General features: G+C 40.0%; 2 protein-coding genes across 2 annotated transcripts; one reads left to right on the forward strand and one right to left on the reverse strand.

Moving 5' to 3' along the window:
- Nucleotides 1-532: 532 nt before the first annotated feature.
- LOC112010614 (monothiol glutaredoxin-S6) lies at nucleotides 533-4270 on the reverse strand. Its single transcript, XM_065778313.1, has one exon. The coding sequence runs from the start codon at nucleotides 987-989 to the stop codon at nucleotides 666-668; it is 324 nt and encodes a 107-aa protein (XP_065634385.1). The 5' UTR covers nucleotides 990-4270; the 3' UTR covers nucleotides 533-665.
- An 11319-nt stretch (nucleotides 4271-15589) lies between these two features.
- Nucleotides 15590-16057, forward strand: LOC136069592 (uncharacterized). The gene has a single exon (XM_065778296.1). The coding sequence runs from the start codon at nucleotides 15590-15592 to the stop codon at nucleotides 16055-16057; it is 468 nt and encodes a 155-aa protein (XP_065634368.1).
- The last annotated feature ends 9543 nt before the right edge of the window (nucleotides 16058-25600 follow it).

Here is a 25600-nt window from a genome sequence, read left to right on the forward strand (position 1 = left end):
TCTACTGTATCTTATCTTATTTTAATAATAAAAAAATCATACGACCTTGATTACACACGAATGCCAAGTGCATCACATGGTATACATATATGCATGTTTTAGTACCACATGTTTATATATTCTTTTAGAACCAACTTGGGTCCAGTGCTTTTGTGCATTGGACCTATTAGGATTTGAATATGTGTCATATAATTGTCACATATTTATATCTTAATAGATCTAGTGCATAAGAGCACTAGATCCAACTTAACCTAATCCTTCTAAAATTTATTTGTTGATGTGTGTTACTTATATGCTCACAGAAAATTTAAATACTCTTTCTACACGCGGGACAAGTCTAGCTATTTGACATACAAAATTACTTCCTTGCAATTCCATATCACAATCAATACTAGATATTTTAGATTTTTTCCATATCACAATCTATACTAGATATTTTAGATTTTTTAACAATTTCTATGTCGATGTAAAGGATAGACATGCATTATACGACTTGACAGTTAAAAGTTATTCCACTTCCTCTTGAACTTAGTTTGAGAAAAAAAAAAGATTGTTATTCCACTCAGCCAAAAAGAAAGAGTACAAGTAGAGTTACAAAACACCACTTATTCAAGCCCTAGTAGCATTATATAATAGAAACATGGTGTTGAAATTCGATGCAGAAGTTACTTACTTTTATTCCAAATCCATATAGCTTTGGACTTTATGAGTAATGGGACCAGTTCATTCCTTACTTGGAGGCTCATAACCTCATTTGCACCACCAATGAACTCTTGCCCAATGAACACAGCTGGTACGCTTGATTGACACCCCAACTGCAACAGTGCTCTTTCAATTTGCCTTCCATTTGGTATCTGATCAAGCTCATAGACTGTAGGGTTTGCCCCAAAGCTACATATTAGTGAATTTATGGAGTGGCTCATGCAACAAGAGCTCTTGCTGAAGATCACTACTGGCTTTTCAGCCACCAACCCTGTCACCACATCCATTGTTATGAAGTTTGAAAAAGTAGGAAAATGTTAGTATGTATGTTTTGAAGCTTGTGAAGTGAGTTAATATGAGGCTTTGCTTTGAGGAACTTGAGCTCCAACTGGTGTCTATTTATAGATCATTGTTTAGGAAGAAGATATCTCAGTGCATTCCAAACTTATCCTTTATGATTACTTGACAATGACTTAAGGGGCTTTTTGCACATTGAAGAGCAAGTTGTACTGTAGCATATGTAAATGTACCTAATTAACCATCATCTTGACTACGTTAAGTTAGTGTCGTCATTCTGGGAATTTCACTGAATAACAAGTTGCATATATCAGAATATTGACATGCAAAATGTTATCGCTGATCACAATGGTGGGGGAGTACATTCCTTAATGCCGATTATCCCTTTTTAAGTTTCGAATTAAGTGATTAATATAGAGTTTTAAATATATCATACAATAGAGACAAAGAAGGAGGTGTTAGAAGATTAATGGAATGCTCATGCATGACTCTCTCTAAGCCATACCAGCTGAATTACAAGAAATATTAATAATTTATATGTGAGTTAAACAACAAAATTCTTTCAAACTCATTTTCGTGTTATAACTAAAATATGAAAACAACTTATCAACTGAGAAAAAAAAAAAAAAAAAAAATCAAAGAGTTACTAAGTAGATCTTGGAGCATCTGGCCAGGTTGAGAAAAAAAGTAGGATTATAGGGTTTATCCAATTATCTGGTGGAAATTTTCTCATAACTTGATTCACAACCAGATCAATTCAAGAAAACAGAAAGCCAAATGAAAATTAAAGACAAGAAAAGTATGCTTTTTAAAGGTGACCTAACACATTATATATCTATTTTGACACATTGCACTAATCGGGAATGCTACTATATAAGATATATTCTCTTCGTTAAATACTAGTGCATTGAACAACTGAACAAATCAAGCCTATTTAGCATAATGTGTGGTTCTCTTTAAAAGTGTATTGGTATCCGATTGTAGATTAATTAGTACTTCAATCTTGCTATTTTTGCCAAAAGAAAATACCCACCATTGAGTCAAAAGCATATAAAATAATGTGGCTAAGTGTTTATTTTTTCACCCTAATATTTTTATTACTTCAAAGATTAGCAATAGAAAGTGAATTCTAATTGTGAAATAAAAATTTGTAACCTGGATAATGCAATCAGGACTTTATATATGAAAACTTATCAAAGAGGCATGATTGTTGGAAACTTTTATCACATATAAAGAAAGCTAAATAAAATGATACCCCACAAATGCATTATCCATTCTTTAAAAAATAAATAAATAAATAAAAGGTACCACCAGGTCCCATATCAGATGCCACTTGCTAGCATAAAATTAGAATATAACGAGCTTTTAGTTAATTTAACCATTAATTTTGTAAACAATTTATTCAAAGTAATGTTGCTGACAAAACCATTCTTGCAAAGTAATTATAGGCGCTCTGGTTTCTTAAAAAGGATGCTATGAAGATGAAGGACATCATGCAATAGAACATTGAAGTTTCTACTTATACTCTCACCTGACTGAGCTAATTGTCGTGCTACAACTCTATTTTTTGCAAGATGTGCAAGTACATGTAGAAAAGACGCTACCATCTCATCCATTTCCATATTCCTAGATGGCCTCAAACCCCCATGTATGTGGAGCATGTCACAAAGTTTTCTAAATGCTCTCCTGTCCATTCGTACATTGTTTATGGATGCTGTGTCATCCATCCAAACCATTTGATTCATATTTACAACTCTCACATTTGCTCTCTCCAATATTTGGTCACCCCAACCTCCAATTCTTCCAACTCTCCTATTCCTAGAAAGAATCACTATTGCACACATGTGCACTAACATCATCCACATTTGACATAGTAAATCTAATTGATGTAGCAACACAACTAAAATTTTCTTTTTATGATTCCTTGGTGGTCGAGCCATCACTGCAATCGTGCACAAGAAATAAAAACTTAACATTTAAGAAAATTACAAATTATTAAAACAACTGCTACTAGACTAGCTACTGGTGTGACATATAGCTATGTAACTAATATAATGGAAGAAAACTATTTGGGATACTTACTAATAAATTCTTATTAGCTAAAAAAATCTATTGTTTTTAATCTTAGATTAGCTATTGCCTGTAAATGACCAGTGCAAAAAGAGTAAAATGAGTTTCCTCCATTGTACATTCTCACAATAATATCAAACCAATGAATCAAGGCCCGAAAAAAATAGCATATACTGTGTTTATAGGATTGGTTGGTTACACACCCTGTGTATTCCAAATAGTCCTTATGTAGGCAGATCATTATGCAGACAAATTATTATGTAGGCAGATATGTAGCTACCATGAAACCCCCACAAAATATATAAGGCATCTACTCATAACATTCTTCCTAACTATATTATATACTCACAAAATCACTACCATTATGAAGCATCCCCCAATTAAATTCATGCAATTCATTAAGGAAACAATATAATATTATAAAGCATTCTCAAGAGTGCGAATAAGCTATGATATACCTGGGAACCCGCTCGCAACCCAATAACTGCCTCCATAAACTGCAATAATAAGAGACAAAGTTGCCGCAAATTTAAAGGCCGAATACAATAAAATAAATCATACCAATTAAAGAACAGAGTATCAATAAAGAAAACAAAAAAATTTATTCCATTATTTGAATATAACAATTAGTGGTCAAATACAGCACCAAAGACAGCTTCTTTTAATTTGATCAAAAGGAAAATATACACATAGTACACTAACAACAACAAGAACACAACGGTGATAAACAACTAAATGCACTCCTCTGATGCATTGAGATTGATACTTCCCTCTGATGCATTGAGATTGCTGACAAACAACTAAATGAGTTTCCTCAGTTTCTTCTTTTCGTTCTCATATCCTTGGAAATCAGGGTCATGGCATACAGTGGTGGCTTTAAGGGCCTCAGGGAGTATGCAGTGGCACAGTGAACCGAAAACCCACAAACTTTCATACCCACAAAATCGTAGCAACCCATAAAATCCATACCCATCCTTACTCGACAACCTCCTTACCACCACCAGAAAATCCAAATGAGCTCATGCTCTCCCAGACCTTGGTCACCGATGAGGGAGAAGAGAAACAAGAGAGAATTCAGACGTAGACAGATGGGAGAGATGGAGAGTGAGGGCTTGAGACCGGAGAGATGGAGGCTGATGTGCGATGGGAGGTAGGGCTGGAAATTTTTTGAGTACGCTATTTATACAAAGCCTAAGGCTCCGTTTGGATTCAGCTGAAAACTAAAAACTGAAAACACTGTAGCAAAATAATATTAAAATGTGTAAATAGTACGTAGGACCCATTTTTAATAAAAAAGTTGATAAAAATTAAGAATTGTGGGACCCGTAAATAGTACTCAGTGCACTGTTCACTAGCTGAAAGTCAAATAATGCGGCTACTGTTCAATGAACAGTAGCCGCACTACACCTGAAATGCTTGAAAACCAAAAAAAAAAAAAAAAAAAAAAAAAAAAAAAAATCAAAACGCAGACACTAGACGCCGAATCCAAACGGCCTCTAAAGCCGCATTTTTAACCCGCGGGTATAGGCAAATCTGAATCCGCGTGTAAGAAACGCGCCACTTCCTAAACTAAATCCAATTGGCTGGCCTTGTATTCCTAGCCAATATGAGTATGCCAGCACATTAAAAATTACTTACCTCGACAGGACTGCCAGCTCTTATTATTTGTTAACATCTGTTACCGTTTGGAAAATTTTAATAGGGGCGCTCCTTCAAAATATTCACACCTGGCCTCATGAACTCTCAGTTAAAATGTTTGAGCCCATATCAGTAAAATAAGTGTTGATGTGGGCCATGTGGCTTGTATTGCCGAGCCCAAGTCAACACAAGTTGACCGAATTCTTGTTATATTAGGAGACTTGTAGCTGACTTAACATATATATATATATATGTGTGTGTGTGTGTGTATGTTAGTAGTTACAGCAAAAAAAAAAAAAAAGAGAATTCCTAAAAAAAAAAAAATCTAGCAGTCGCATAAAAAGAAGAATAGTATTTTCTTGTCTTGTGGGTGAGAGAGAGTTAGGGTGTATTGGAATTTGAGTTTCTTAGAGTATTCTTGTGCATTATTATATCTCCCTATTTTTATAGTGAAATTTCTCCGTCGTCTCTATGGAGGTAGGCAGTTTGCTGAACCACGTAAATTCTTGTGTTCTTTGTGTGTGCTTGTTATTTAATTTCTGCTTATTTACTATTATTGATTTGAGTCTTGGGGTGCTATCTGCACAACAAGTGATATCAGAGCCAGGTTAGGATTCAATCCTTTGAATATAGTAAAGATGTCAAGCACAAAGTATGATGTAGAGAAGTTTTGTGGTAAGGGAAATTTTTCACTTTGGCAAAGGCGGATGAAGGATCTCCTAATTCAACAAGGAGTTCATAAAGCCTTGCTTGGGAAGGAGAAGAAACCGGAAACGATGAAGGATGTAGAATGGGTAGAGATGGATGAGAAAGTAGCTAGTGCTATTCGTCTCAACCTAGGTGATGAGGTCATTCATAACATCCTAGAAGCAAAGACCGCAAAGGAGGTTTGGGAAAAACTAGAAGATCTTTATATGAGAAAAAATCTGATGAACAAGTTGTACGTGAAGAATCAACTGTATAGTTTGCATATAAAGGAAGGTTTAGATCTGTTGGAGTATCTTAACACATTTAACATGTTGAACACCCAACTGTCAAGTTTTAGGGTGAATTATGAGGATGGAGATAAAGCATTACTCTTGTTAGCGTTGCTTCGTACTTCTTTTGATTATGGGTGTGCAAAAAATGTACCGATTCGCCAAACCCGACCCGACCCAACCTGACTTGCCGGGTTGGGTCGGTTTTTAAGGCTTAATGGGTTCGGTTAGGTTACAATTTTTTATTTATTTTATTTTTTTATAGCGGGTTAGGTTGGATTTGGGTCATAAAATTACAAACCCGCCAAACCCGACCTGACCCACTCATATTTAATATATATTTAAAATATATTATATATTTATTTTTTTAAGGGTGATGCTGAGATTGATCCACAGCAGCAACAAAAAGAGTCTTATTCAATTGCTAAAGGTAGAGAGAAGCAGGTTCACAAAGCACCACAGATATATGGCTTTGAAGACATGGTTAGCATTGCTCTCTTAACTAGCAGTGGAGATCCATTGTCTTACAGGGATGTAGAAGAGATGGAGTCATTACAGAAGAATAAGACTTGGGAATCCTCTAGTATGTTGACAAATCCAGTTCCAACAGACAAGTTCAAGGGCTACTTGGACTTGGTTAATGTTTGTAGCTTGTAAGCCCTTAAGGGCTAAGGTGGAGGCGATGGAGGAGTTTACTCGTGTAGCTTGATCAATTCAAGCCAAGGTGGAGATTTGTTGATGTAGGTTGTGTGGCTTGTATTGCCAAGCTCAAGTCAACACAAGTTGACTGAATTCTTGTTATATTAGGAGACCTGTAGCCGACTTAACATATATCTATATATATATATATATGTTATTAGTTACAGCAAAAAAAAAAAAAAAAAAGAGAATTCCTAAAAAGAATAATAGTATTATATATATATATATGTTATTAGTTACAGCAAAAAAAAAAAAAAAAAAAGAGAATTCCTAAAAAGAATAATAGTATTTTCTTGCCTTGTGAGTGAAAGAGAGTTAGGGTGTATTAGGATTTAGGTTTTTTGAGAGTGTTCTTGTACACTATTGTATCTCCCTATTTTTATAGTGAAATATCTCTTGTTGTCTCCGTGGAGGTAGGCAGTTTGCCAAACCATGTAAATTCTTGTGTTCTTTGTGTGTGCTTGTTATTTAATTTCTGCTTATTTACTATTATTGATTTGAGTCCAAGGGTGCTATCTGCACAACAATAAGTAATGGATATAGGGTTCTCAGTAGAGGACAAAGGCTTAAAAGCCATAGACAATATTGACAGCAACACAAAGCTCTCAATAGAACTTGTAGAAGATAACGGCGGACACAAAGGAATACAAAGCTCTTAGATTTGAGTTTAATTAATGTGCTGCAAATTTCAGAATCCATATCTCTCTCCATTTTCTCCCTTTTCTCTTCTCTTCATCTCACTTTCTCGATTTTTTTCCTCAACTTCACCAAACTTTAAAATCTCTGTTTCTACCATACTTTTTTGTGGGACACCCATGGCTGAATCTCCATGGTTGCATCAGCCACCGAGACCTACACCACCACCACCACCAGCTGTGCTTGCCCATGTGACCTCCTATCTTAAGGCTTTCTCATCTCTCTCTCTAGCCCAAATGTGGTTGATTTATATTTGATTTGATTTTAATGTTGTTTTTGAAATGCACAGATAATGTTTGAGAAAATACCTGTTAAAAGCTTTGGTTCCAATGCATTGTGATTTACGGCTTTGCCTTGAGCTGATGTGTTATTTTAGATGATGGTAGTTGTTTTGCTTATTTTTTTGCCAGTTAGTGTGTAATTAAACTATATTCATATTTTCTTAAAATTTTATGGTTTATTATGTTAGAGGGGATGATTTTAAAATTTTAATATATTCAGAATATTTCAATCAATGTTAAAAATGTTGCTTTTGATCTTATGTTAGACCAGTTTCATTGTTGAGTAAGAGGACTACTTAAAGTTTGTCATAGTGTTTCATGGCTGAGTAAGAGGACTACGTAAAGTTTATTTGCATTTTTACAAAATTGCAGACAGTTCAATAGTGCAATTTCTTCTTGAGAATCGATAATGAAATTTGTGCCAAAGCACCTATGCATGTAAGAAGAATGTTGTTGATTTAGAAGATAACGAGTCTGTCATGGACATCCAATTGATGAATTTGGAGTAAAAGAACATCATGAGGAAAAGAATGAGTGCTGAGATTTAAATTATGCATTAGTGGAGGGAGAAGGACTACTTGTTTATTTGGCATTAAGTTTTTTGTTGTTTTTGTGGTCATTTTAGCCTATTTAGTGAAAGCAAAAAAGACAAGGATAGTCCTTGTATTTAGAATAGGTGAAATTGTGGATGAATTGTAGTTTGGTGATTGTGATATATTGTAATGACAATTGTTTGAGATATTGGTAAGCCTTGTCTCTTGTTTATTGTAATGAAAATTGAAATGGCTACTAGTTTTACCATTTTGTAATGGAAATTGAATACACTGCTTCATGAGGAAGTTTGGTCGTTGTGAAATATTTGCACCAATTGAAAAAAGTAATTTTCAAAAGATAGAGGGTGTTCATTATACTAGATTCCTTTTATCTATACAAAAGTGGCAGTTTCCTTGTATAGTAACAGTTTTGCAATAACAAAAGTTTGTCCAAAATTATGCAAAAACAATTTTGCTTATTGCAGAGCCTACAGCCCAAAATTAAAAATTGAACTTAATAGACACAATGGTCTTATCAACTAAAATTAAAAAGATCAATATGGATTCATCATAACATTGGCATAATATTAAGTTGGTCATTACAAAATTGCCTCATGAGTACACAATGGCTATACCAACACAAAAAAGAAACTCATGGAGAGCTTACAAAAGAGTGACCACAATCAACCTCAATCTAGCACTAACATATCCTAATAATATGAAGTCCTAACAAAAAAAAAAAAAAAAAAAAAAAAAAGAAATCCATCAAATGTTGATCCAAGTACACATCATATATCTCATGTTTTAGCTCTTCCAATCCTAGCTCTAGCTCCAATTCTAACTTTTTCATATCTAGATCTAGCTCTTCCTTTTCCAACTCTAGTTACAAAAGAGTGGACATATGAAAAGATTCATCTGCCATATTTAGACACAAGATATACCAAACTATGCCAAAAGGCAGCCTAGAGCAAATTTATACCGATGGTAGCATGGAATTTTCCCCCTAGAAACATTTAAAACATTTCATCAATTAGAATGAAACAAAAATGAACCCAATCCCAATTAATATCAACTATAATAAAAAAAATACCTTATGAATTCTCTTACTTAGTTCATTGTGGCCATTGCCCATGTCTTACTTCTGTAACTTTTCTATATGGTTGACAACCTAATTTAAAGAAAAATAAATGTATAAAGTAAGTAATCCTTGAGAACAAGAAATAAATGGCACTATTGATAAAACAAGTATGCCACAATAATTTCTAAATTTACCTATTGGCTATATTTGTAATCTAGTTGCTTGGAATTATAAATCAATGATCTCATTTGGGTAGTAGATGAATTCTATAAGGAATAAAATATAGAACACATTATATAAAAACAAAACTTTGTACATATAGTTATACATAGTATCGAATGAATGAATTGTGTCAATTTACTTGATTAAGTTGGGCTATGAAAGGGAGAAAATACACGCTGGAATGCCTTATGTGATTGGACGGGCCGTATATGGTCTGCAGACGTCAGGATGAGCGAGCCCGTCATTTGCACGGGCCTCCAATGGACGGATCTCATGTGAACGGACCGAATACGGACATAGTGAAGGAAGGTGGGCTGGTTGGCCATGGGCCTGTTGGACCCCTCATGGGGGATATTTTGACCCACTCTCATAAGGGCCTAAACAGAGTCCTTGCGCTAGTAGGACTCCGGAAATCTTATATATTTGGTAAAGATCTTCTCTATAAGGAGGCGATCTGTCCATCACGTTTAGGATTCTACAAGGAGAGTCCTATAAGGAAAAGACTTCCGCACCAAGAAAGAGATGTCAACCTTCTACTACTATAAAAGCCCCAATACCCTCACAAACTAAGGTACGCATGATTTTACCCTCTCTAGCACTCTAGAGTTGTAAGAATACTTTCTGACTTGACCTTCGGAGGGTATTTGGCCGGCACCACACCGGTGCCCTTTGATAGGTTTTCTCCTTTGTTTCGTGCAGGTTAACATACAAGCGAAAAGAGCATTGCGCGACTTATTGGTGAACTTCTCAGCTTCATCAGTTGGCGCCGTCTGTGGGAATCACGTAAGAAGAAAGCAGTCAGACGTTGCTTCATCCCTGAGACAGAAGAGTTGCATGGTGCTCACTCGCTCGATGGCAACAACCAACGACATCCAAGGAGAGGGACTACCCACGACCGCACTCGAAAGACAGGTTCGGACCCTCACTGCGGCCGTGGAGCGTCTCACCAAACAAAATCATGACCTACAAGAACAGCTGCGTCAAAGAAACACAACACCCCACAACCAGAGGGAGGATCAGGAAGGCACCAGCGCCATGCAAAGAGAACGAGAAGGGCCTGAAGGGAGTAACGCCCCAAGCAGGCCAGAACGACAGAACATGAGCCTCCTATCCCTCACGGATGCAACGACTCCGCCTATGTTCGCAGAGATGCAGGCGATGAAAGAACAGATGGAAGTCATGATGAACGCCCTAAAGGGGCGAGTGTCCAGCGATCTGGACGACCTAGTGAACCGGACCGACTCTCCATTCACTGGCCCCGTCAATTCCTTCCCCCTACCACACAAGTTTCGGATGCCGCAAATAGAGAGCTATGATGGGGTCAAGGATCCCCTAGACCACTTGGAGACATTCAAGACCTTGATGCATCTACAACGGGTACCGGACGAAATCATGTGTAGGGCCTTCCCAACCACACTGAAGGGTCCTACGAGGATTTGGTTCAGTCGGCTGACACCGAACTCCATCAGCACTTTCAAAGAACTAAGCGCTCAGTTCACCTCGCACTTCATAGAGGGACACAGGTACAAGAAGTCCACAGCATGCTTAATGAGCATTAGGTAGAGAGAAGACGAGACGCTAAGATCCTACATAACCCGCTTCAATAAGGAAGCACTCTCAATTGATGAAGCTGACAACAAGATACTGGTGGCAGCTTTCACGAACGGATTGCGGAAGGGCAAGTTTTTGTTCTCACTATACAAAAATGACCCCAAAACCATGTCAGAAGTACTCTACAGGGCCACCAAGTACATGAACGCGGAAGACGCGCTACTTGCACGGGAGGAAAGGCCCAGGAAAAGGGAACGCCAGGTGGACGTGTGCCAAGACCAAGGGCAGAAAAGACCAAGGACAGGAGACAGAAGGGACGAAAGGCTCCCTAAGCCCCCGAGCGGGAGGTTCACAAGTTTCACCCCCCTGAACGCCCCGATTGACCAAGTTTTGATGCAAATCAAAGACGAGGAGACACTAACATTCTCGGGAAAACTAAAGAGCGACCCAAGCAAACGGCCGCGAGACAAATATTGTCATTTCCATCGAGATCATGGCCACGACACGGCCGATTGCTACGACCTAAAGCAGCAGATTGAAGCCCTCATTAGACAAGGGAAGCTACAGAAATTTGTCAACAAAGAGAAAACGGATCATAATCGCCAAGAGCCGCCCCCCCGACGGGATAACGAGCGTCCTAGATCCCCCATCGGAGACATAAGGATAATACCACACGGGTGGAGAGCCCTATCATTGGATTCACCGAAGAAGATGCAAGGAGACTCCATCATCCACATGACGATGCGCTGGTCGTCAGCATACGTGTGGGGGACTACAACGTCCACCGAGTACTAATCGACAACGGCAGCTCAGCAGACATTCTATACTATCCAGCATTCCAGCAAATGGGGATAGACAGAGCATGATTGATGCCGGCGAGCGCTCCACTTGTCGGTTTCGGAGGGACCAGGGTATTCCGAATAGGCTCCATCACACTACCTGTAACGGTGGGCGATTACCCGCAAGTACTTACTAGGAATGTAATGTTCCTCATGGTGGACTGCTCCTTCCTTACAATGGTATTCTCGGACGGCCCACACTCAACTCATGGAAAGCGGCAACATCAACATACCATCTGATGATCAAATTCCCAACGGACTACGAGATTGGGGAATTGCGAGGGAATCAGGCAACCGCCCGAGAATGCTACATTGCCATGCTAGAAATGGAAGATCACCATCAGGCGATGTGCATAGAAGAACAGCGGACGGTCACTGAACCGGTCGAAGAGCTGGAGGTGGTAACACTCAACGAATCCAAACCAGAACGAACAACCAGAATAGGAACATTGGCCTGCCAGCCTGTGCGCCAGGCCCTCATAACATTCCTCAGGAGGAACCAAGACGTTTTCGCATGGAACCACGAAGACATGCCCGGGATCGATCCCTCTGTCATAGTACACAAGCTGAACGTGAACCTTTCAACCCCACCAGTCCGGCAGAAAAAGCGAGTGTTCGCTCCTGAACGGGACAGAGCAATAGCGCAAGAGGTCAGAAAACTACTCGAGGCGGGTTTCATTAGGGAAGTATATTACCCAGAGTGGTTGGCGAACGTGGTCATGGTCAAGAAGGCTAGTGAAAAGTGGCGAATGTGCATCGACTTCACTAACCTTTACAAAGCATGCCCAAAGGATAGCTACCCCCTCCCGCGGATAGATGCACTGGTCGACTCCACGGCCAGACACCAACTCCTAAGTTTTATGGATGCCTTCTCGGGCTATAACCAGATCAAGATGGAGGAACCTGATCAGGAGAAAACGTCCTTCGTCACCAACCAAGGCCTCTTTTGCTATAAGGTGATGCCGTTCAGACTCAAGAACGCCGGGGCAACATACCAAAAATTAATGGACAAGATGTTCGCACACCAGATAGGGAGGAACGTACAGGTCTACGTTGACGACATGCTGGTCAAGAGCCCATTCGAAAAAGATCACCTGAGCGACCTCCAGGAGACATTCGATACCCTACGGACATACAACATGAAACTAAATCTGGGCAAGTGTGTATTCGGGGTAACAGCAGGAAAATTCTTAGGTTTTATGGTGTCCCAAAGAGGAATAGAGATCAATCCAGAGAAAATACGGGCCATCATGGAGCTTGAACCACCAAGGACAGCAAAGGACGTACAGAGCTTGAACGGCAGAGTTGCCGCCTTGAACAGGTTCGTCTCAAAAGCAACGGACAGGTGTCTACCGTTCTTCTGCGTCCTAAAGAAATCATTCGAGTGGACGGAGGAGTGCAAGAAGGCATTTGAAGATCTGAAGAAATACCTTGCCTCGCCACCCTTGCTCAGCCCATCCAAACCAGGGGAAGACCTCTACTTATACCTAGCAGCTTCGCAGGTGGCAGTAAGCGCGGCCCTAGTAAGGGAAGAGGAAGGGACGCAGCGATCCGTCTATTTCATAAGCAGGGGGTTCCGGGGGCTGAAGAAAGGTACCCCCAAATGGAAAAGCTCGCCTTCGCGCTGATAACCGCAGCCCGAAAACTGAAACCATATTTCCAAGCCCAGAGCATCATCGTCCTAACAAATCAGCCCTTAAAAAGGGCAATAAGCAGCCCCGAAGCAGCTGGACGAATGGCCCTGTGGGCGATAGAGCTGAGCGAGTTTGACATTCACTACTGTCCGCGAACCGTAATAAAGGGCCAAGCAGTGGCTGACTTCATCGCCGAATACACGCAAACGGAGCAGCAGGAGCCACAAGCCCTTAGACAATGGAACATCCACATGGATGGATCATCAAACAGGCAAGCTGGAGGCGCCGATGTAGTAATTCAAACCCCTGACGGAGACAAAATCGAGTGCATAATCCGATTGGACTTCCCGACGACCAATAATGAGGCCAAATATGAGGCATTGTTGGCAGGATTAGACCTGGCGAAAGCAGCAGGCGCCGAGGCCATGGTTATACATTGCGATTCGCAGGTGATAGTCAGTCAGATTAGTGGTGCCTATGAGTGCAGGGGGGAAAAGATGAAGAAATACTTGGAAGAAGTCAGGAGACGGATCGACTCCCTCCAGGTCACATTCGTCCAAATCCCAAGGGAGGAGAATGAATGTGCTGACCGGCTCACGAAAGCCGCCTCCGCAGAGGTCATGACGACCCCCGACCGGGTGCTGTCGTTCATCCAGAACTCCTCAATCATTAACAGTTGGACGAAAGTGCAGGAAGTAAATCCAGAATACGATTGGACTACGCCACTAATGGCCTACCTGAAGGAAGGCACGCTCCTAGACAACAAAGACGCAGCCAGAAAGTTGAAAGTCCGGGCTTCGCGGTTCATAATAATCAATGACGTCTTATACAAAAGGGGATTCTCACGACCATACCTAAGGTGTTTGGGTCACGAGGAAGCGGACTATGTAATGAGAGAGGTCCATGAAGGCATCTGCGGAAACCATTCGGGGGCGCGGTCTCTAGTACACAAACTGATCCGAGCAGGATACTATTGGCCTACAATGCAGAAGGACGCACAAGCCTATGTCAAGACTTGCGACAAATGCCAAAGATTTGGTAACCTGATTAGGCAACCAACCGAAGAACTAACTCCCATGACGGCCCCTTGGTCGTTCGCCCAATGGGGACTAGACATCATGGTCCTCTCCCGACGGCCGCGCGACAGCTAAAATTCTTGGTGGTAGGGATCGACTACTTCACTAAGTGGGTCGAGGCGGAAGCTCTGGCAACTATCACGGAGAAAAACATTAGAAGTTTCGTATGGAGAAACATCATATGCAGATTCGGGATACCAAGGGTACTCATCTCCGATAATGGGAAGCAGTTTGACAACAAGGCATTCCAAGATTTTTACTCGGAGTTAGGCATCAGAAATCACTACTCATCACCCGCACATCCGCAAGCGAATGGGCAAGTTGAAGTCACGAACCGGTCCTTGCTCAAAATCATCAAGACCCGGCTCGAGGGGGCAAAAGGCATCTGGCCCGATGAGTTACCAAGTATCTTGTGGGCATATCGTACAACGGCAAGAATGCCCATAGGAGAAACACCATTCAGGCTGGCATACGGGAGCGAGGCTGTCATTCCAGCGGAGATAGGTCTTACAACTTATCGAGTGGAGAGCTACGATGAAGGCAAGAACGAAGGGGCTTTGCGGCTACAGCTAGACCTAGTCGACGATGTCCGGGCTACAACTGAACAAAGGATGGCTCGATACCAAAACCTCATGGCAAAATATTACAACTCCAAAGTCAGACGCAGAGACTTCCAGATCGGGGACCTTGTGCTTCGGAAGGTAATAGGAGCGGCTAAAGATCCCTCACAAGGAAAACTTGACCCAAACTGGGAAGGACCTTACAAGATCTCATCTTGGCAGAGAAAGGGAACCTACCACCTCAAAACCATGGACGGGCGGAAACTGCAACACTCGTGGAACACAGAGCACCTACGGAGATACTACCAATAGATGCGACATGAAGGGACATCAACCCCCCCAAGCATTCCAGCTCATTTCTAAAGTTTTCAGTAGTTTTTGCTTTGAACGACTATTTTTATTTTTCTATACTTTTACTTTGAACAAATCTCTCTACCAGTGCCTTTTTAAGCTCAAGGGGGCAGGCACCATTTTCCTATAAAGACTTCTTTCAGACTACTAAATTTTTCTTGCCTAGTCTAGTTAATTCAATATCATAAGGTTCAAAAGACTGTCCACAAGTTGGACGGGTCATCCCAAGAGGATGTAAACATCTAAGTCTAGATGATGGATGGACCAATAAGGCTGTCCACAAGATGGACGAATCATCCCAAGGGGATGAAAACCTTAGTCCAGATGATGGACGGACCAATAAGGTTGTCCACAAGATGGACGGACCAATAAGGTTGTCCACAAGATGGACGGATCATCCCAAGAGGATGAAAACCTAAGTCCAGATGATGGACGGACCAATAAGGCTGTCCACAAGATGGACGGATCATCCCAAGAGGATGAAAACCTAAGTCCAGATGATGGACGGACCAGTGAGGCTGTCCACAAGATGGACGGATCACCCCAAGGGGATGAAAACCTAAGTCCAGATGATGGACGGACCAATAAGGCTGTCCACAAGATGGACGGATCATCCCAAGAGGATGAAAACCTAAGTCCAGATAATGGATGGACCAATGAGGCTATCCACAAGATGGACGGATCATCCCAAGAGGATGAAAACCTAAGTCCAGATGATGGACGGACCAGTGAGGCTGTCCACAAAGTGGACGGATCATCCCAAAAGGATGAAAACCTAAGTCCAGATAATGGACGAACAAATAAGATTATCCACAAGATGGACGGACCATCCCAAGAGGATGAAAACCTTTAATCCGGATAGTGGACGGACAAGTAGCAGCGTCCACAAGTGGACGGATCAACCTAAATAGACGGTAACTACTAAGTCCACATAATGGACGGACCCAGGATAACGTCTTCTAGTTGGACGGATCACCCAAGGAGGATGGAATAAGCTACCAGACGGACGGGTTCAATAAGCTAAGCCTACCTGACGGACGGGTTCAAAATCTACATGACGGACGAGTTCAATAAGCTAAGTCTACCTAATAAACGAACCGTTCAAAAGCAAATGGTATTTCCAAGTCACACAAATCATCCAAAGGGATGACGACCTTTGGTTAAGCAAGTAATGAACGGAGGAACCATATAAGCAGAACGGAGCTCATTTTAACATGAAAGTATACATTAAAAATAAAAACATGCATTCCACGAAGGTAAAGCGAAAGGTCAACGGACCTTGCATAAAATAAACATACTGAATGGTCAATGTATATACAAACCCCACAAACATGATAGGTGTTAAAAATTGTTCCACACATTATTAAAAAAAAAAAAAAAAAAACTAAGTTATTACAAGCAAGACTAAGATATTACAAATCAGCTCCGTCTCCCTCTTCAGCTGGACGATCCCCAACGTCTTTGGCCTGGCTGTCCGCAGCAGTATGATCCATAGGAGCTTTGCGGACAAAGATGTTCTCGTCGAAGAGAGCATCAGTATCCTCCGATTGAGCGGGCTGGGCGGTTGACAGCTCGGGGGCAGTGACGGCGACGGTGGATAAGTCTAACTCTGGGTACAACTTCCTCACCTGACAGAGAGCATCGTCGAACCCGTCGTTGAAGACAAGACTCAGTTCCGCAATAAGGGCGTTGGAGTCACGATACTCGCGTACAGCGTCCTCCTTGGCCTGACGGACTTTATTGTCTTTATCCATTAGGTCCCTCTTCAGATGGTCCGTCAGCTGGATGGCCTCGTCCCGGGCCATCTTGGCCATCTTTAACTTTTTCTCCTGTACGGACTTCCAGGCCCTGAGATTGAGCAGCTCCTCCTCCATCACTTTGGCTTTCCCGCGAATCCGGCCAATGGTTGTCTCGTGGTTGAGACACCGTCCCATCAAGCCTTTCATCATGATCATAGCCTGAGGGGCAACGAAGATGCATAAGTAAAATATTAAGAGAACGGTGAACGGATGGACCAAGGATGACGGAGTAGTTACCTGAGCAATGTTGAAGAGACCCGTCTCCCCCATCGCCTCCGTTGAGTGATTCCCAAGATCCTCGTAGTCGTCGGTGGTAATGATCAACGACAACCTTTCCAAGGCATACTTGGAGTCCTCACGGAGCAAGACGGGTGGCTTCTTTTGCTTGTCAGTCGGACCCGTCATGAACCCCTTGCCCGCACCATGCTTGGCCGGAGTGATTGACTTACTCCCCTCAGCCATCAAGTCGACGATCGGCTCCAGGGGGACCTTAGGCTGCTTAGGAGGACGGTCACCCTTCACGGACAACTTCCTCTTTAAGTTTTGCTTGCTGGAGCCCGTCCCCATAGGGTCCGTTCCAGTTTGTTTGTTCTTCGCAGCTTGTAGTCTTATGGCTGCTCGCCTCTTGGCATCCTCCATCTCTGAAAAAGGTGGACGGACTAAGAAATAACAAATAATAACAGTAAAAAAAAAAAAAAAAGAGGTCATGAGGGTAGACGGACTCACGTAGACGGGTCTGTTTCTCGTACTTTAAAGTCGCTAGGGTGGGCTTGGGACCGTCACAATACCAGCGGATTGTGTTGAGGTTGACGAGCTTGGCCCACGTCCGCTCCTCTGGCTTTGTCTTTGAAAAAATTCTCTCAAGGAAACTGAATTCCTCAAGTGTAATTTGGGGATGCCGTCGAACTGCACCATAGAGGACGGACGTTAGAAACATTACAAAATTATTAAGATGCACGGAGTCATTTATGACAGGCCATACCAGATGGGTTTAAAATGCCCCAAACTGTGTCGACAGGCATGAAATCCGTCTCCCCTGGATGACACATCCAATCCTTTCCTTCTATAAAAAAGTAACGACTCTTCCAGTCTCTATTTGAGTCTAGAGTTTCATAAATGACTTTCAGGACGGGGCTCCTAGGGACGAAGCTGTACATGCCCCTCGATTTGTCTATCTTGTCCGGATGGTAGCAATGGAGGAACTCTTTTATTGAAAGCCTCCTCCCGCCGTCCGACATGGCTCCGTACAGAACCTCCATCGCAATAAAGACTCTCCAGGTGTTAGGGGACACCTGGCTGACGGATATGCCTAAGTAGTTTAAGAGTTCGCGATGTAGCGAACTCAACGGAAACCTCAGGCCAGCTTTAAGCACTTGTTCGTACACACCCACTCCGTCAACTCCTTCGTAATAACATTTTTCTGACTTATAGGGTAGACGGAGTGGGATGTGGTCTGGGATTTGGTAGCGGACCTTAAGTGTATTAAAATGGCCCCCCTTGATAGTTGATGTAAAGGCGTGTACCGTCCACTCTGGGGGCAAGATGAACTCCCTAAGTCCATTAACCCCCACGACGGACCTAACCAGTGGCTCTTTGTCGTCTGATCCCTCTTGGATTTTGATCATCTCCAGGCCCTCATGTGTTGAGGACGAGGAGGATGATGACGGACTACTCCCGCTCGGGACGTCGTGGTCTTTGGGACCTGACGGGTATATCCCTTCGTAATCTGCCCTGTCACGAATGACCGACTGATTACTCGATGCACTAGACATGGCCTACAGGTAATGACAGAACCTAAGACTCTGACGGGTTTGGAAAGAACGATGGGCACATGAAGTAAAGAAATAAATAAGAGCTAAAAAAAATTAAAAAAGGACGGATATGAAATAACTCACCAGAAGATTGAAGCAAGATGTGGCAGGCGACGGGTATGTGAGTGAACAGACTGTTCTCTGACAGGTGTGACGGACTCGCTCTGACAATTTCTTCCAGCAACAAGTGGGGAAATGAGGGGCGGGGGATTGATATTTATAAGAGAGGTGCACGGAAGACGAAGCGACGCCTCGTTCCAAAACAACGGCCATTGACAGGATGACACTTGGCACAACACATTAATGCATTAGCTTCTGATCCAACAGTGTACGGATAAAAGTTCACAGACATAGGTGACCTGGAGACATGACCGAGTTTTAGATCCGTCAACCCATGGGTCCGTTCATTATGCGTGACGGACCCATCGGGTGAGGGGGCAACTGAAAGGGAGAAAATACACGCTGGAATGCATTATGTGATTGGACGGGCTGTATATGGTCCGCAGACGTCAGGATGAGCGAGCCCGTCATTTGCATGGGCCTCCAATGGACGGATCTCATGTGAACGGACCGAATACGGACGGAGTGAAGGAAGGTGGGCTGGTTGGCCATGGGCCTGTTGGACCCCTCATGGGGGATATTTTGGCCCACTCTCATAAGGGCTTAAACAGAGTCCTTGCGCTAGTAGGACTCCGAAAATCTTATATATTTGATAAAGATCTTCCCTATAAGGAGGAGATCTGTCCATCACATTTAGGATTCTACAAGGAGAGTCCTATAAGGAAAAGGCTTCCGCACCAAGAAAGAGATGTCAACCTTCTACTACTATAAAAGCCCCAATACCCTCACAAACCAAGGTACGCATGATTTTACCCTCTCTAGCACTCTAGAGTTGTGAGAATACTTTCTGACTTGACCTTCGGAGGGTATTTGGCCGGCATCACACCGGTGCCCTTTGATAGGTTTTCTCCTTTGTTTCGTGCATGTTAACATACAAGCGAAAAGAGCATTGCTTGACTTATTGGTGAACTTCTCAGCTTAATCAGGCTACAACATTGGTACCTTGCAACATAGATGTAAATGGTACATTTACATAGCTAATGTCCTAAATAGAAAATAGCTCATAATTAGGTATCAAGTATAGCAATCAGATTATGACTATACATTATATATATACCTGAGAATGTATTGTCCAAGGCGAGTAAGATTGACCATATAAGGTAGCACTTGTAAAGCCTGTATAAGAGTAGGGATTAGGTGGTTGACAAACTGGTGTATTGCATGCGCCATTAAATGAGACATTTGAATGTTCTGCAGCTACTTGTAGTTTTCTTTTTCCTATGAAATTGTATATAAAAAAATCACACACAAAATTAGAATTTAATATAAAAAAAATATTTAGTGATAATAAAAATGTTAAATTGCATATTTAGTTTTTAACAAAAAGTTACTCACTTGAAGAAGATGCATCTTTAGATGTGTTTGCTTGTGCTTCTCAAAGTGCTTTTTAAGTTTAGTATTTCTTAAACCTTTTGATCTCACACATGAGGGATTTAACATTGACACCTCATTTGGCGAGCAAGGCATTTCATCAGTGGTGTCACATTGTATGACTTCATTCTCTTCCACATTTGCAACTGCACCAAACTTGACCCTTGATAACTCCCTTTCAATTTTTTCATCAAGTTCCAATAGCAATTTTTGGCAAATTCTCTTAAGGCTATCTTCCCCTTAACTTTTAGATATGATTGTGTTAGCTATTCGCATCATGCTATTACGCCATACTATCTTTGCCTCTTTATGATTACTAAGTGAATGATTGTCTTGTTCGTAAGTCATCATCCCCTTCTTAGCCTCTTTTGTCCAACGTTTCAAAATGTATTGACTTGGAATTCTAGTTAAATTTTTAATACTAAAAACCCGCAATGCATGAAAACAAAGAATCCCCAATGACCCAAATTTCTTACAAGAACAAGAAATATTGTTATTGAGATGACACTGCATACTCTTTCACTATTTTCTTCTTTGACCTCAAAAACACCAATTGTATCTTGGCAATCAACTTGATCCCAAACCATTGCAAGACTATTAAGAAATTGATTTTCAAACAAATTGGATATCTTACAGGTGTAAACTTGAGCTGCATGACCCAAAGTGCCACTCTTCTTAACTGCTTTTTGTGGGGCACCTTGCTTGCATCGAAAATCTTTATCCAACTCCGAGGAACACATACTTGCCAATACATTTTCATATTCAATTACAAACTTAGTGAGGCTAATTGATTTATTTGCTATACCATTCAAAACATAGTTTGTGCTCTCACTCCTCGAGGAATATTTAAATTTAGCTGTGAAAAAAATCCTTAGTGAATGCAGTGCTCCATTTATGTCAAATTTTGTACATCATATTAAGCCAATGATGATTCTCAATATCAAATTTTTGTGTCATTTGATCCCATGTCAATTGAAATTTCAATTCTGAATCATAATATTTTTGGCACTTGTTGAACAAGTACATGAACTCTGAGTTAGAGTTTAAGTCTCCTAAGCGAGAATGAGCATTTTTTTGAAATATGCCACAAACATAGCCGATTATGTGTGTTTGGAAACACTTCCCCAATGGCATTTGACATAGCTTGATCCTGGTCAGTGAAAATTGTTATAGGCGATCGATTCCCTATTAAGTCTAAGAATGACTTAACAACCATTTAAATGAATCAATGGTCTCATCCAAAAGGAATGCACATCCAAACATCACATTTTGCCAATGATGATTAACACCTACAAATGGAGCACAAATGAAATTATATTTTTTGGTACAGTATGTAGTGTCAAATATCACTACATCTCCAAAACAATCATAATTAACTCTTGATCTCCCATCTCTCCAGAAGCGATTTTCTTGATCTACTTGAACTATGTAAAAAAACATGGGATCTTTTGCATGCTTAGACTTAAAATGATTCAATAAGCTTTGAGCATCTCCAGCACTAATCATTGTCATCTTTTGTATATTCACATGATTATAACAATCTTTTTCGGTAAAGCCCACATTTTCACTCCCTCCAACTTATTTTGTTAGATATGAATAAGCATTTTTGTACGTATACCTGCATTCACCATGGTATCAATTACATCTGCCTTAGGTTTTGAAATACGACGACCAGATCTTAACAAATGCCTCTTTGATTGTAGTGCAAGTTCATGATTATGCTCTAGATTAAATGCACTAACCCTCCAAACACCATTTTTAACTGTGAAACGAACAAATGCTTTACAACCAGTTCTAGTCTCTAGTCTCTTCGAATATTTCTCTTTACAAAAATCTTCATCTAGTTTAAAACCCTCCTTAGAACATAGAAATTCACGTTGCTTTATGTTCTTCGTCCCATTATAATATCTAGGCTTTCCTTTTCGAATACTAAAACCCATTCACAATGCATAATCATTATATAAAGCATATGGTTCATCTGCATTATGGACCACCTTATTCAACAAATTTTCATTACTATTTCCTAGCCTTACTACAAACATGTAGTCCCCTTCAATTTCTTCAATATCACTTGGTTTGCAAATAACTACAGCCATTTTTATGACAAATATAAATATTAGAAACAAAATACTAAGAAAATTACAATACAATAATTATATCATGTTTATAATTTTTTTTTTTTTTTATCGATATGCACCATGTTTACAATTTGTATGTCTTCTTAAATGCCTATGGTACACTTAATCACAAAACTCTTATGTTTAGGCACAACAATATAACAACAAAGTTTTAATACCAAAATTTTTAATGTTTATTTATTTATATAACAACAAAATTTTAGTCTTAAATTTTTTTGGGTCGATTATGGATACTCATTGAAAAAAAATATTATATTAATAAAATTTAACAATAAATATTGTAAACAGCAAAAAAAAAAAAAAAAAAAAAAAACAAAAAGGACAACCACAATCACAACTCCATCACCACCAATCACCACAGACCACTAGCCATGACAACCAATCATGACAACCACAACCACAACCCACTGCCACTGCCACAACCACAACCACAACTATAAACCACAAAACTCATAGCCAAAATACACAAAACCCACTGCCAAAGCCAAAATCATCCACCACCACCACAACCAAAATCCACAAACCCATTGTCAAAATCATCCACTACCACTACCATAGCCAAAATCAACCACCACCACCACAGCCACCAAACCCATATGAAAATACATTTAAAAAAAAAAAAAAAAACTCAATCACAGCAAAGGGAATAGAGAGATGGGCAGCAACGGCGGCTTGTGGCTTGGGGACGACAGTGTTGGTGTGGTTCTGATCGGCATTAGGTGAGCATTGGGATGGATGACTGGGCGAAGGTATCGATCGGAGGCGTGGATTGGCGGCTTGGGGCTTGGGTCAGCTTGGGCCGATGACGTTGAGGCTAGTGGAGGCATGGGTCGAAGACGTTGAGACAGAGTGGGACGGCTTGGGCCGGTGGAGGCGTGCGTCGGAGACGTTGAGACAGAGAGGTGACAGTAACTGAGAGAGAGGTGAGAGTGATTGAGAGAGAGGTGAGAGTGACTGAGAGAGAGAGAGAACTTTTTATTATTTTAATTCATCGGGTAGAATAAAATAAATTTTTTTTTTAGCTCTCATGAACAGTGCATATCTATCTATAGATGTGCACTATAGCAGTAGAGTTAAAAAAAAAAAAAAAGATTTAGCTCCACTGCTGGAGTATGAATTTAGTGTCTGAGGAGCTAAAATTTAGTAATATAGTAATATAGCACCACTGCTATGAGTGCTCTAAATGCGCAAAACCCAAATAGCAAACGAATTGTCGAGCTCACAAATAGCTCTGCTAATTGCAGTGAAAGTACCAAACATACCTTAAGAGTGTAAAAGCTCAACTTCCTACTAGCCATTAATAATAGTAATAATTTGTCAAATTTGTTCTTATAATATCATTTTAAATATTTCTTTGAATTGAACAAAAATTTATAATTGTCAATTTATATGATATCTTATCATTTTCTCTCATTACCATTTTAATTTCTAAAACAATTAAATTTAATGAAGTGATGTCTATTCCCCTTATCCTGCTTAAATTTAAAACCATCCTAAGAAGGGGAAGTGATTACCATTTCGCTCCACTCTCCTTTCTTTTGCTCTCTTTCCCCCTCATACCCTCAAGTCTCATCTATCTCCAAACTTTCAAACATAACGTAAAGGATGAGCTCTAGATATAAAAATATTGGATATACGTGCAAAGCTTAAGGAGAAAAAGGAGGAATAATCCTAATGTAAGACATATGACACTTGGCATGTAAGAAATCTACCTGTGTATAATATTCCACATTAAATATACAAATTCTCTTCCCGTTTAACTGACATTGACTCATGTTTGGCATCTCTCTCAAAATGCATTTCATAACTTATTAGGAAGTGAAATGCAATTTGCAAAAAATAATTGAGATGTTTGGCACTTTTTTCAAGATCCATGACATGCATTTTCAGTTTAATACATTTTGCAATTTTCTTGAGATTGCAATTGGAACTCAAATCATTTCTTTCCTATTGTTATGAAAATTTGTTGTTGTTGTTTAAGTATTTTAATTCATTATTTGTTTAAATAATTTTTAAAAATATTTTAAAATTTGAAACTGTGGTTGAAAGCCTCCATTTATAAGTTTCATTATCATAAATCATACTTATATTCTTCTAAATTTATATTTCATTTCTCAAAGAAGGGAAAAAAAAAAAAAAAAAACTAAAACTAAAACTAAAAAGAAAAAAGAAAAGAACCCAACTATATGTTAAGGAGGGCCGTGCCAAAAGGCTCAAAAAGGAAAATTTCGGTCGGAACCAGACCGAATTATATATATATATATGTGTGTGTGTGTGTGTATATATATATATATATAACCCATTCTATGTAATACATATATAACCCATTCTATGTACTAAACTCTACCATTCTCTTAGGCTTAGCTACTCTCTCACTCACATCACACACACACACACACACACACTCAGTTTCACCCTCTTCATCTCTCTCAATAGCATTTCGGTCCAATTCGACGTAGTTGGAAGTTTTGTGGGTTTTTTTTTTTTTTTTTAATAATTTATTTGTGTGGAGAATTTGAAAGGGGATGGGAGGAGAGAATTTCTACTTATGTTAATAATATATATATATATGTGTGTGTGTGTGTGTGTGTGTTAGTTAGGTTTTTATGAATGAGTTGGTATATATAAAACTAACTTAAGTTACTCTTTAAAATAATAAAAGAAATGTTACATCCATAATATTTTGATATTTTTACAACAATTTTACAACAAATATCTGTATGATTCGTAACTCAGTACAACCTCAGCCTCGAATGACTTGTTGTAGCTCAACACGAGTCATTGCTAAGCACGAATTCAACTTTGAACGACTCATAGTTTAGTCTATTTAATTTTAACACACACTACTAGCTTTAGGTAAAAATAAGACTTCAATTTTTTTTTTAGAGAAAATGCCAGACCATACTCTAAATTCTCATTAGTTGTTGAGCTGAATTTCGCAAGAATAATTATGATTGACATAACTTGATTAATTTATCTTATGCATTTTTTATTAGTTGTAAGCATAAACTCATTCAAGGCTCATCGAAACACAAATATGACATGAAAGCCCCACTGAATTATTGAGAAGAAAAAATCTGAAGAAAAGATTATACATATACACAAAGCAAAACCCAAAATTGGGTCATGTAGCCCCACCAATCATTTATTCTTTTTA

Source organism: Quercus suber, unplaced genomic scaffold, assembly GCF_002906115.3.
Source record: "Quercus suber isolate HL8 unplaced genomic scaffold, Cork oak 2.0 scaffold_179, whole genome shotgun sequence".
NCBI lineage: Eukaryota > Viridiplantae > Streptophyta > Magnoliopsida > Fagales > Fagaceae > Quercus > Quercus suber.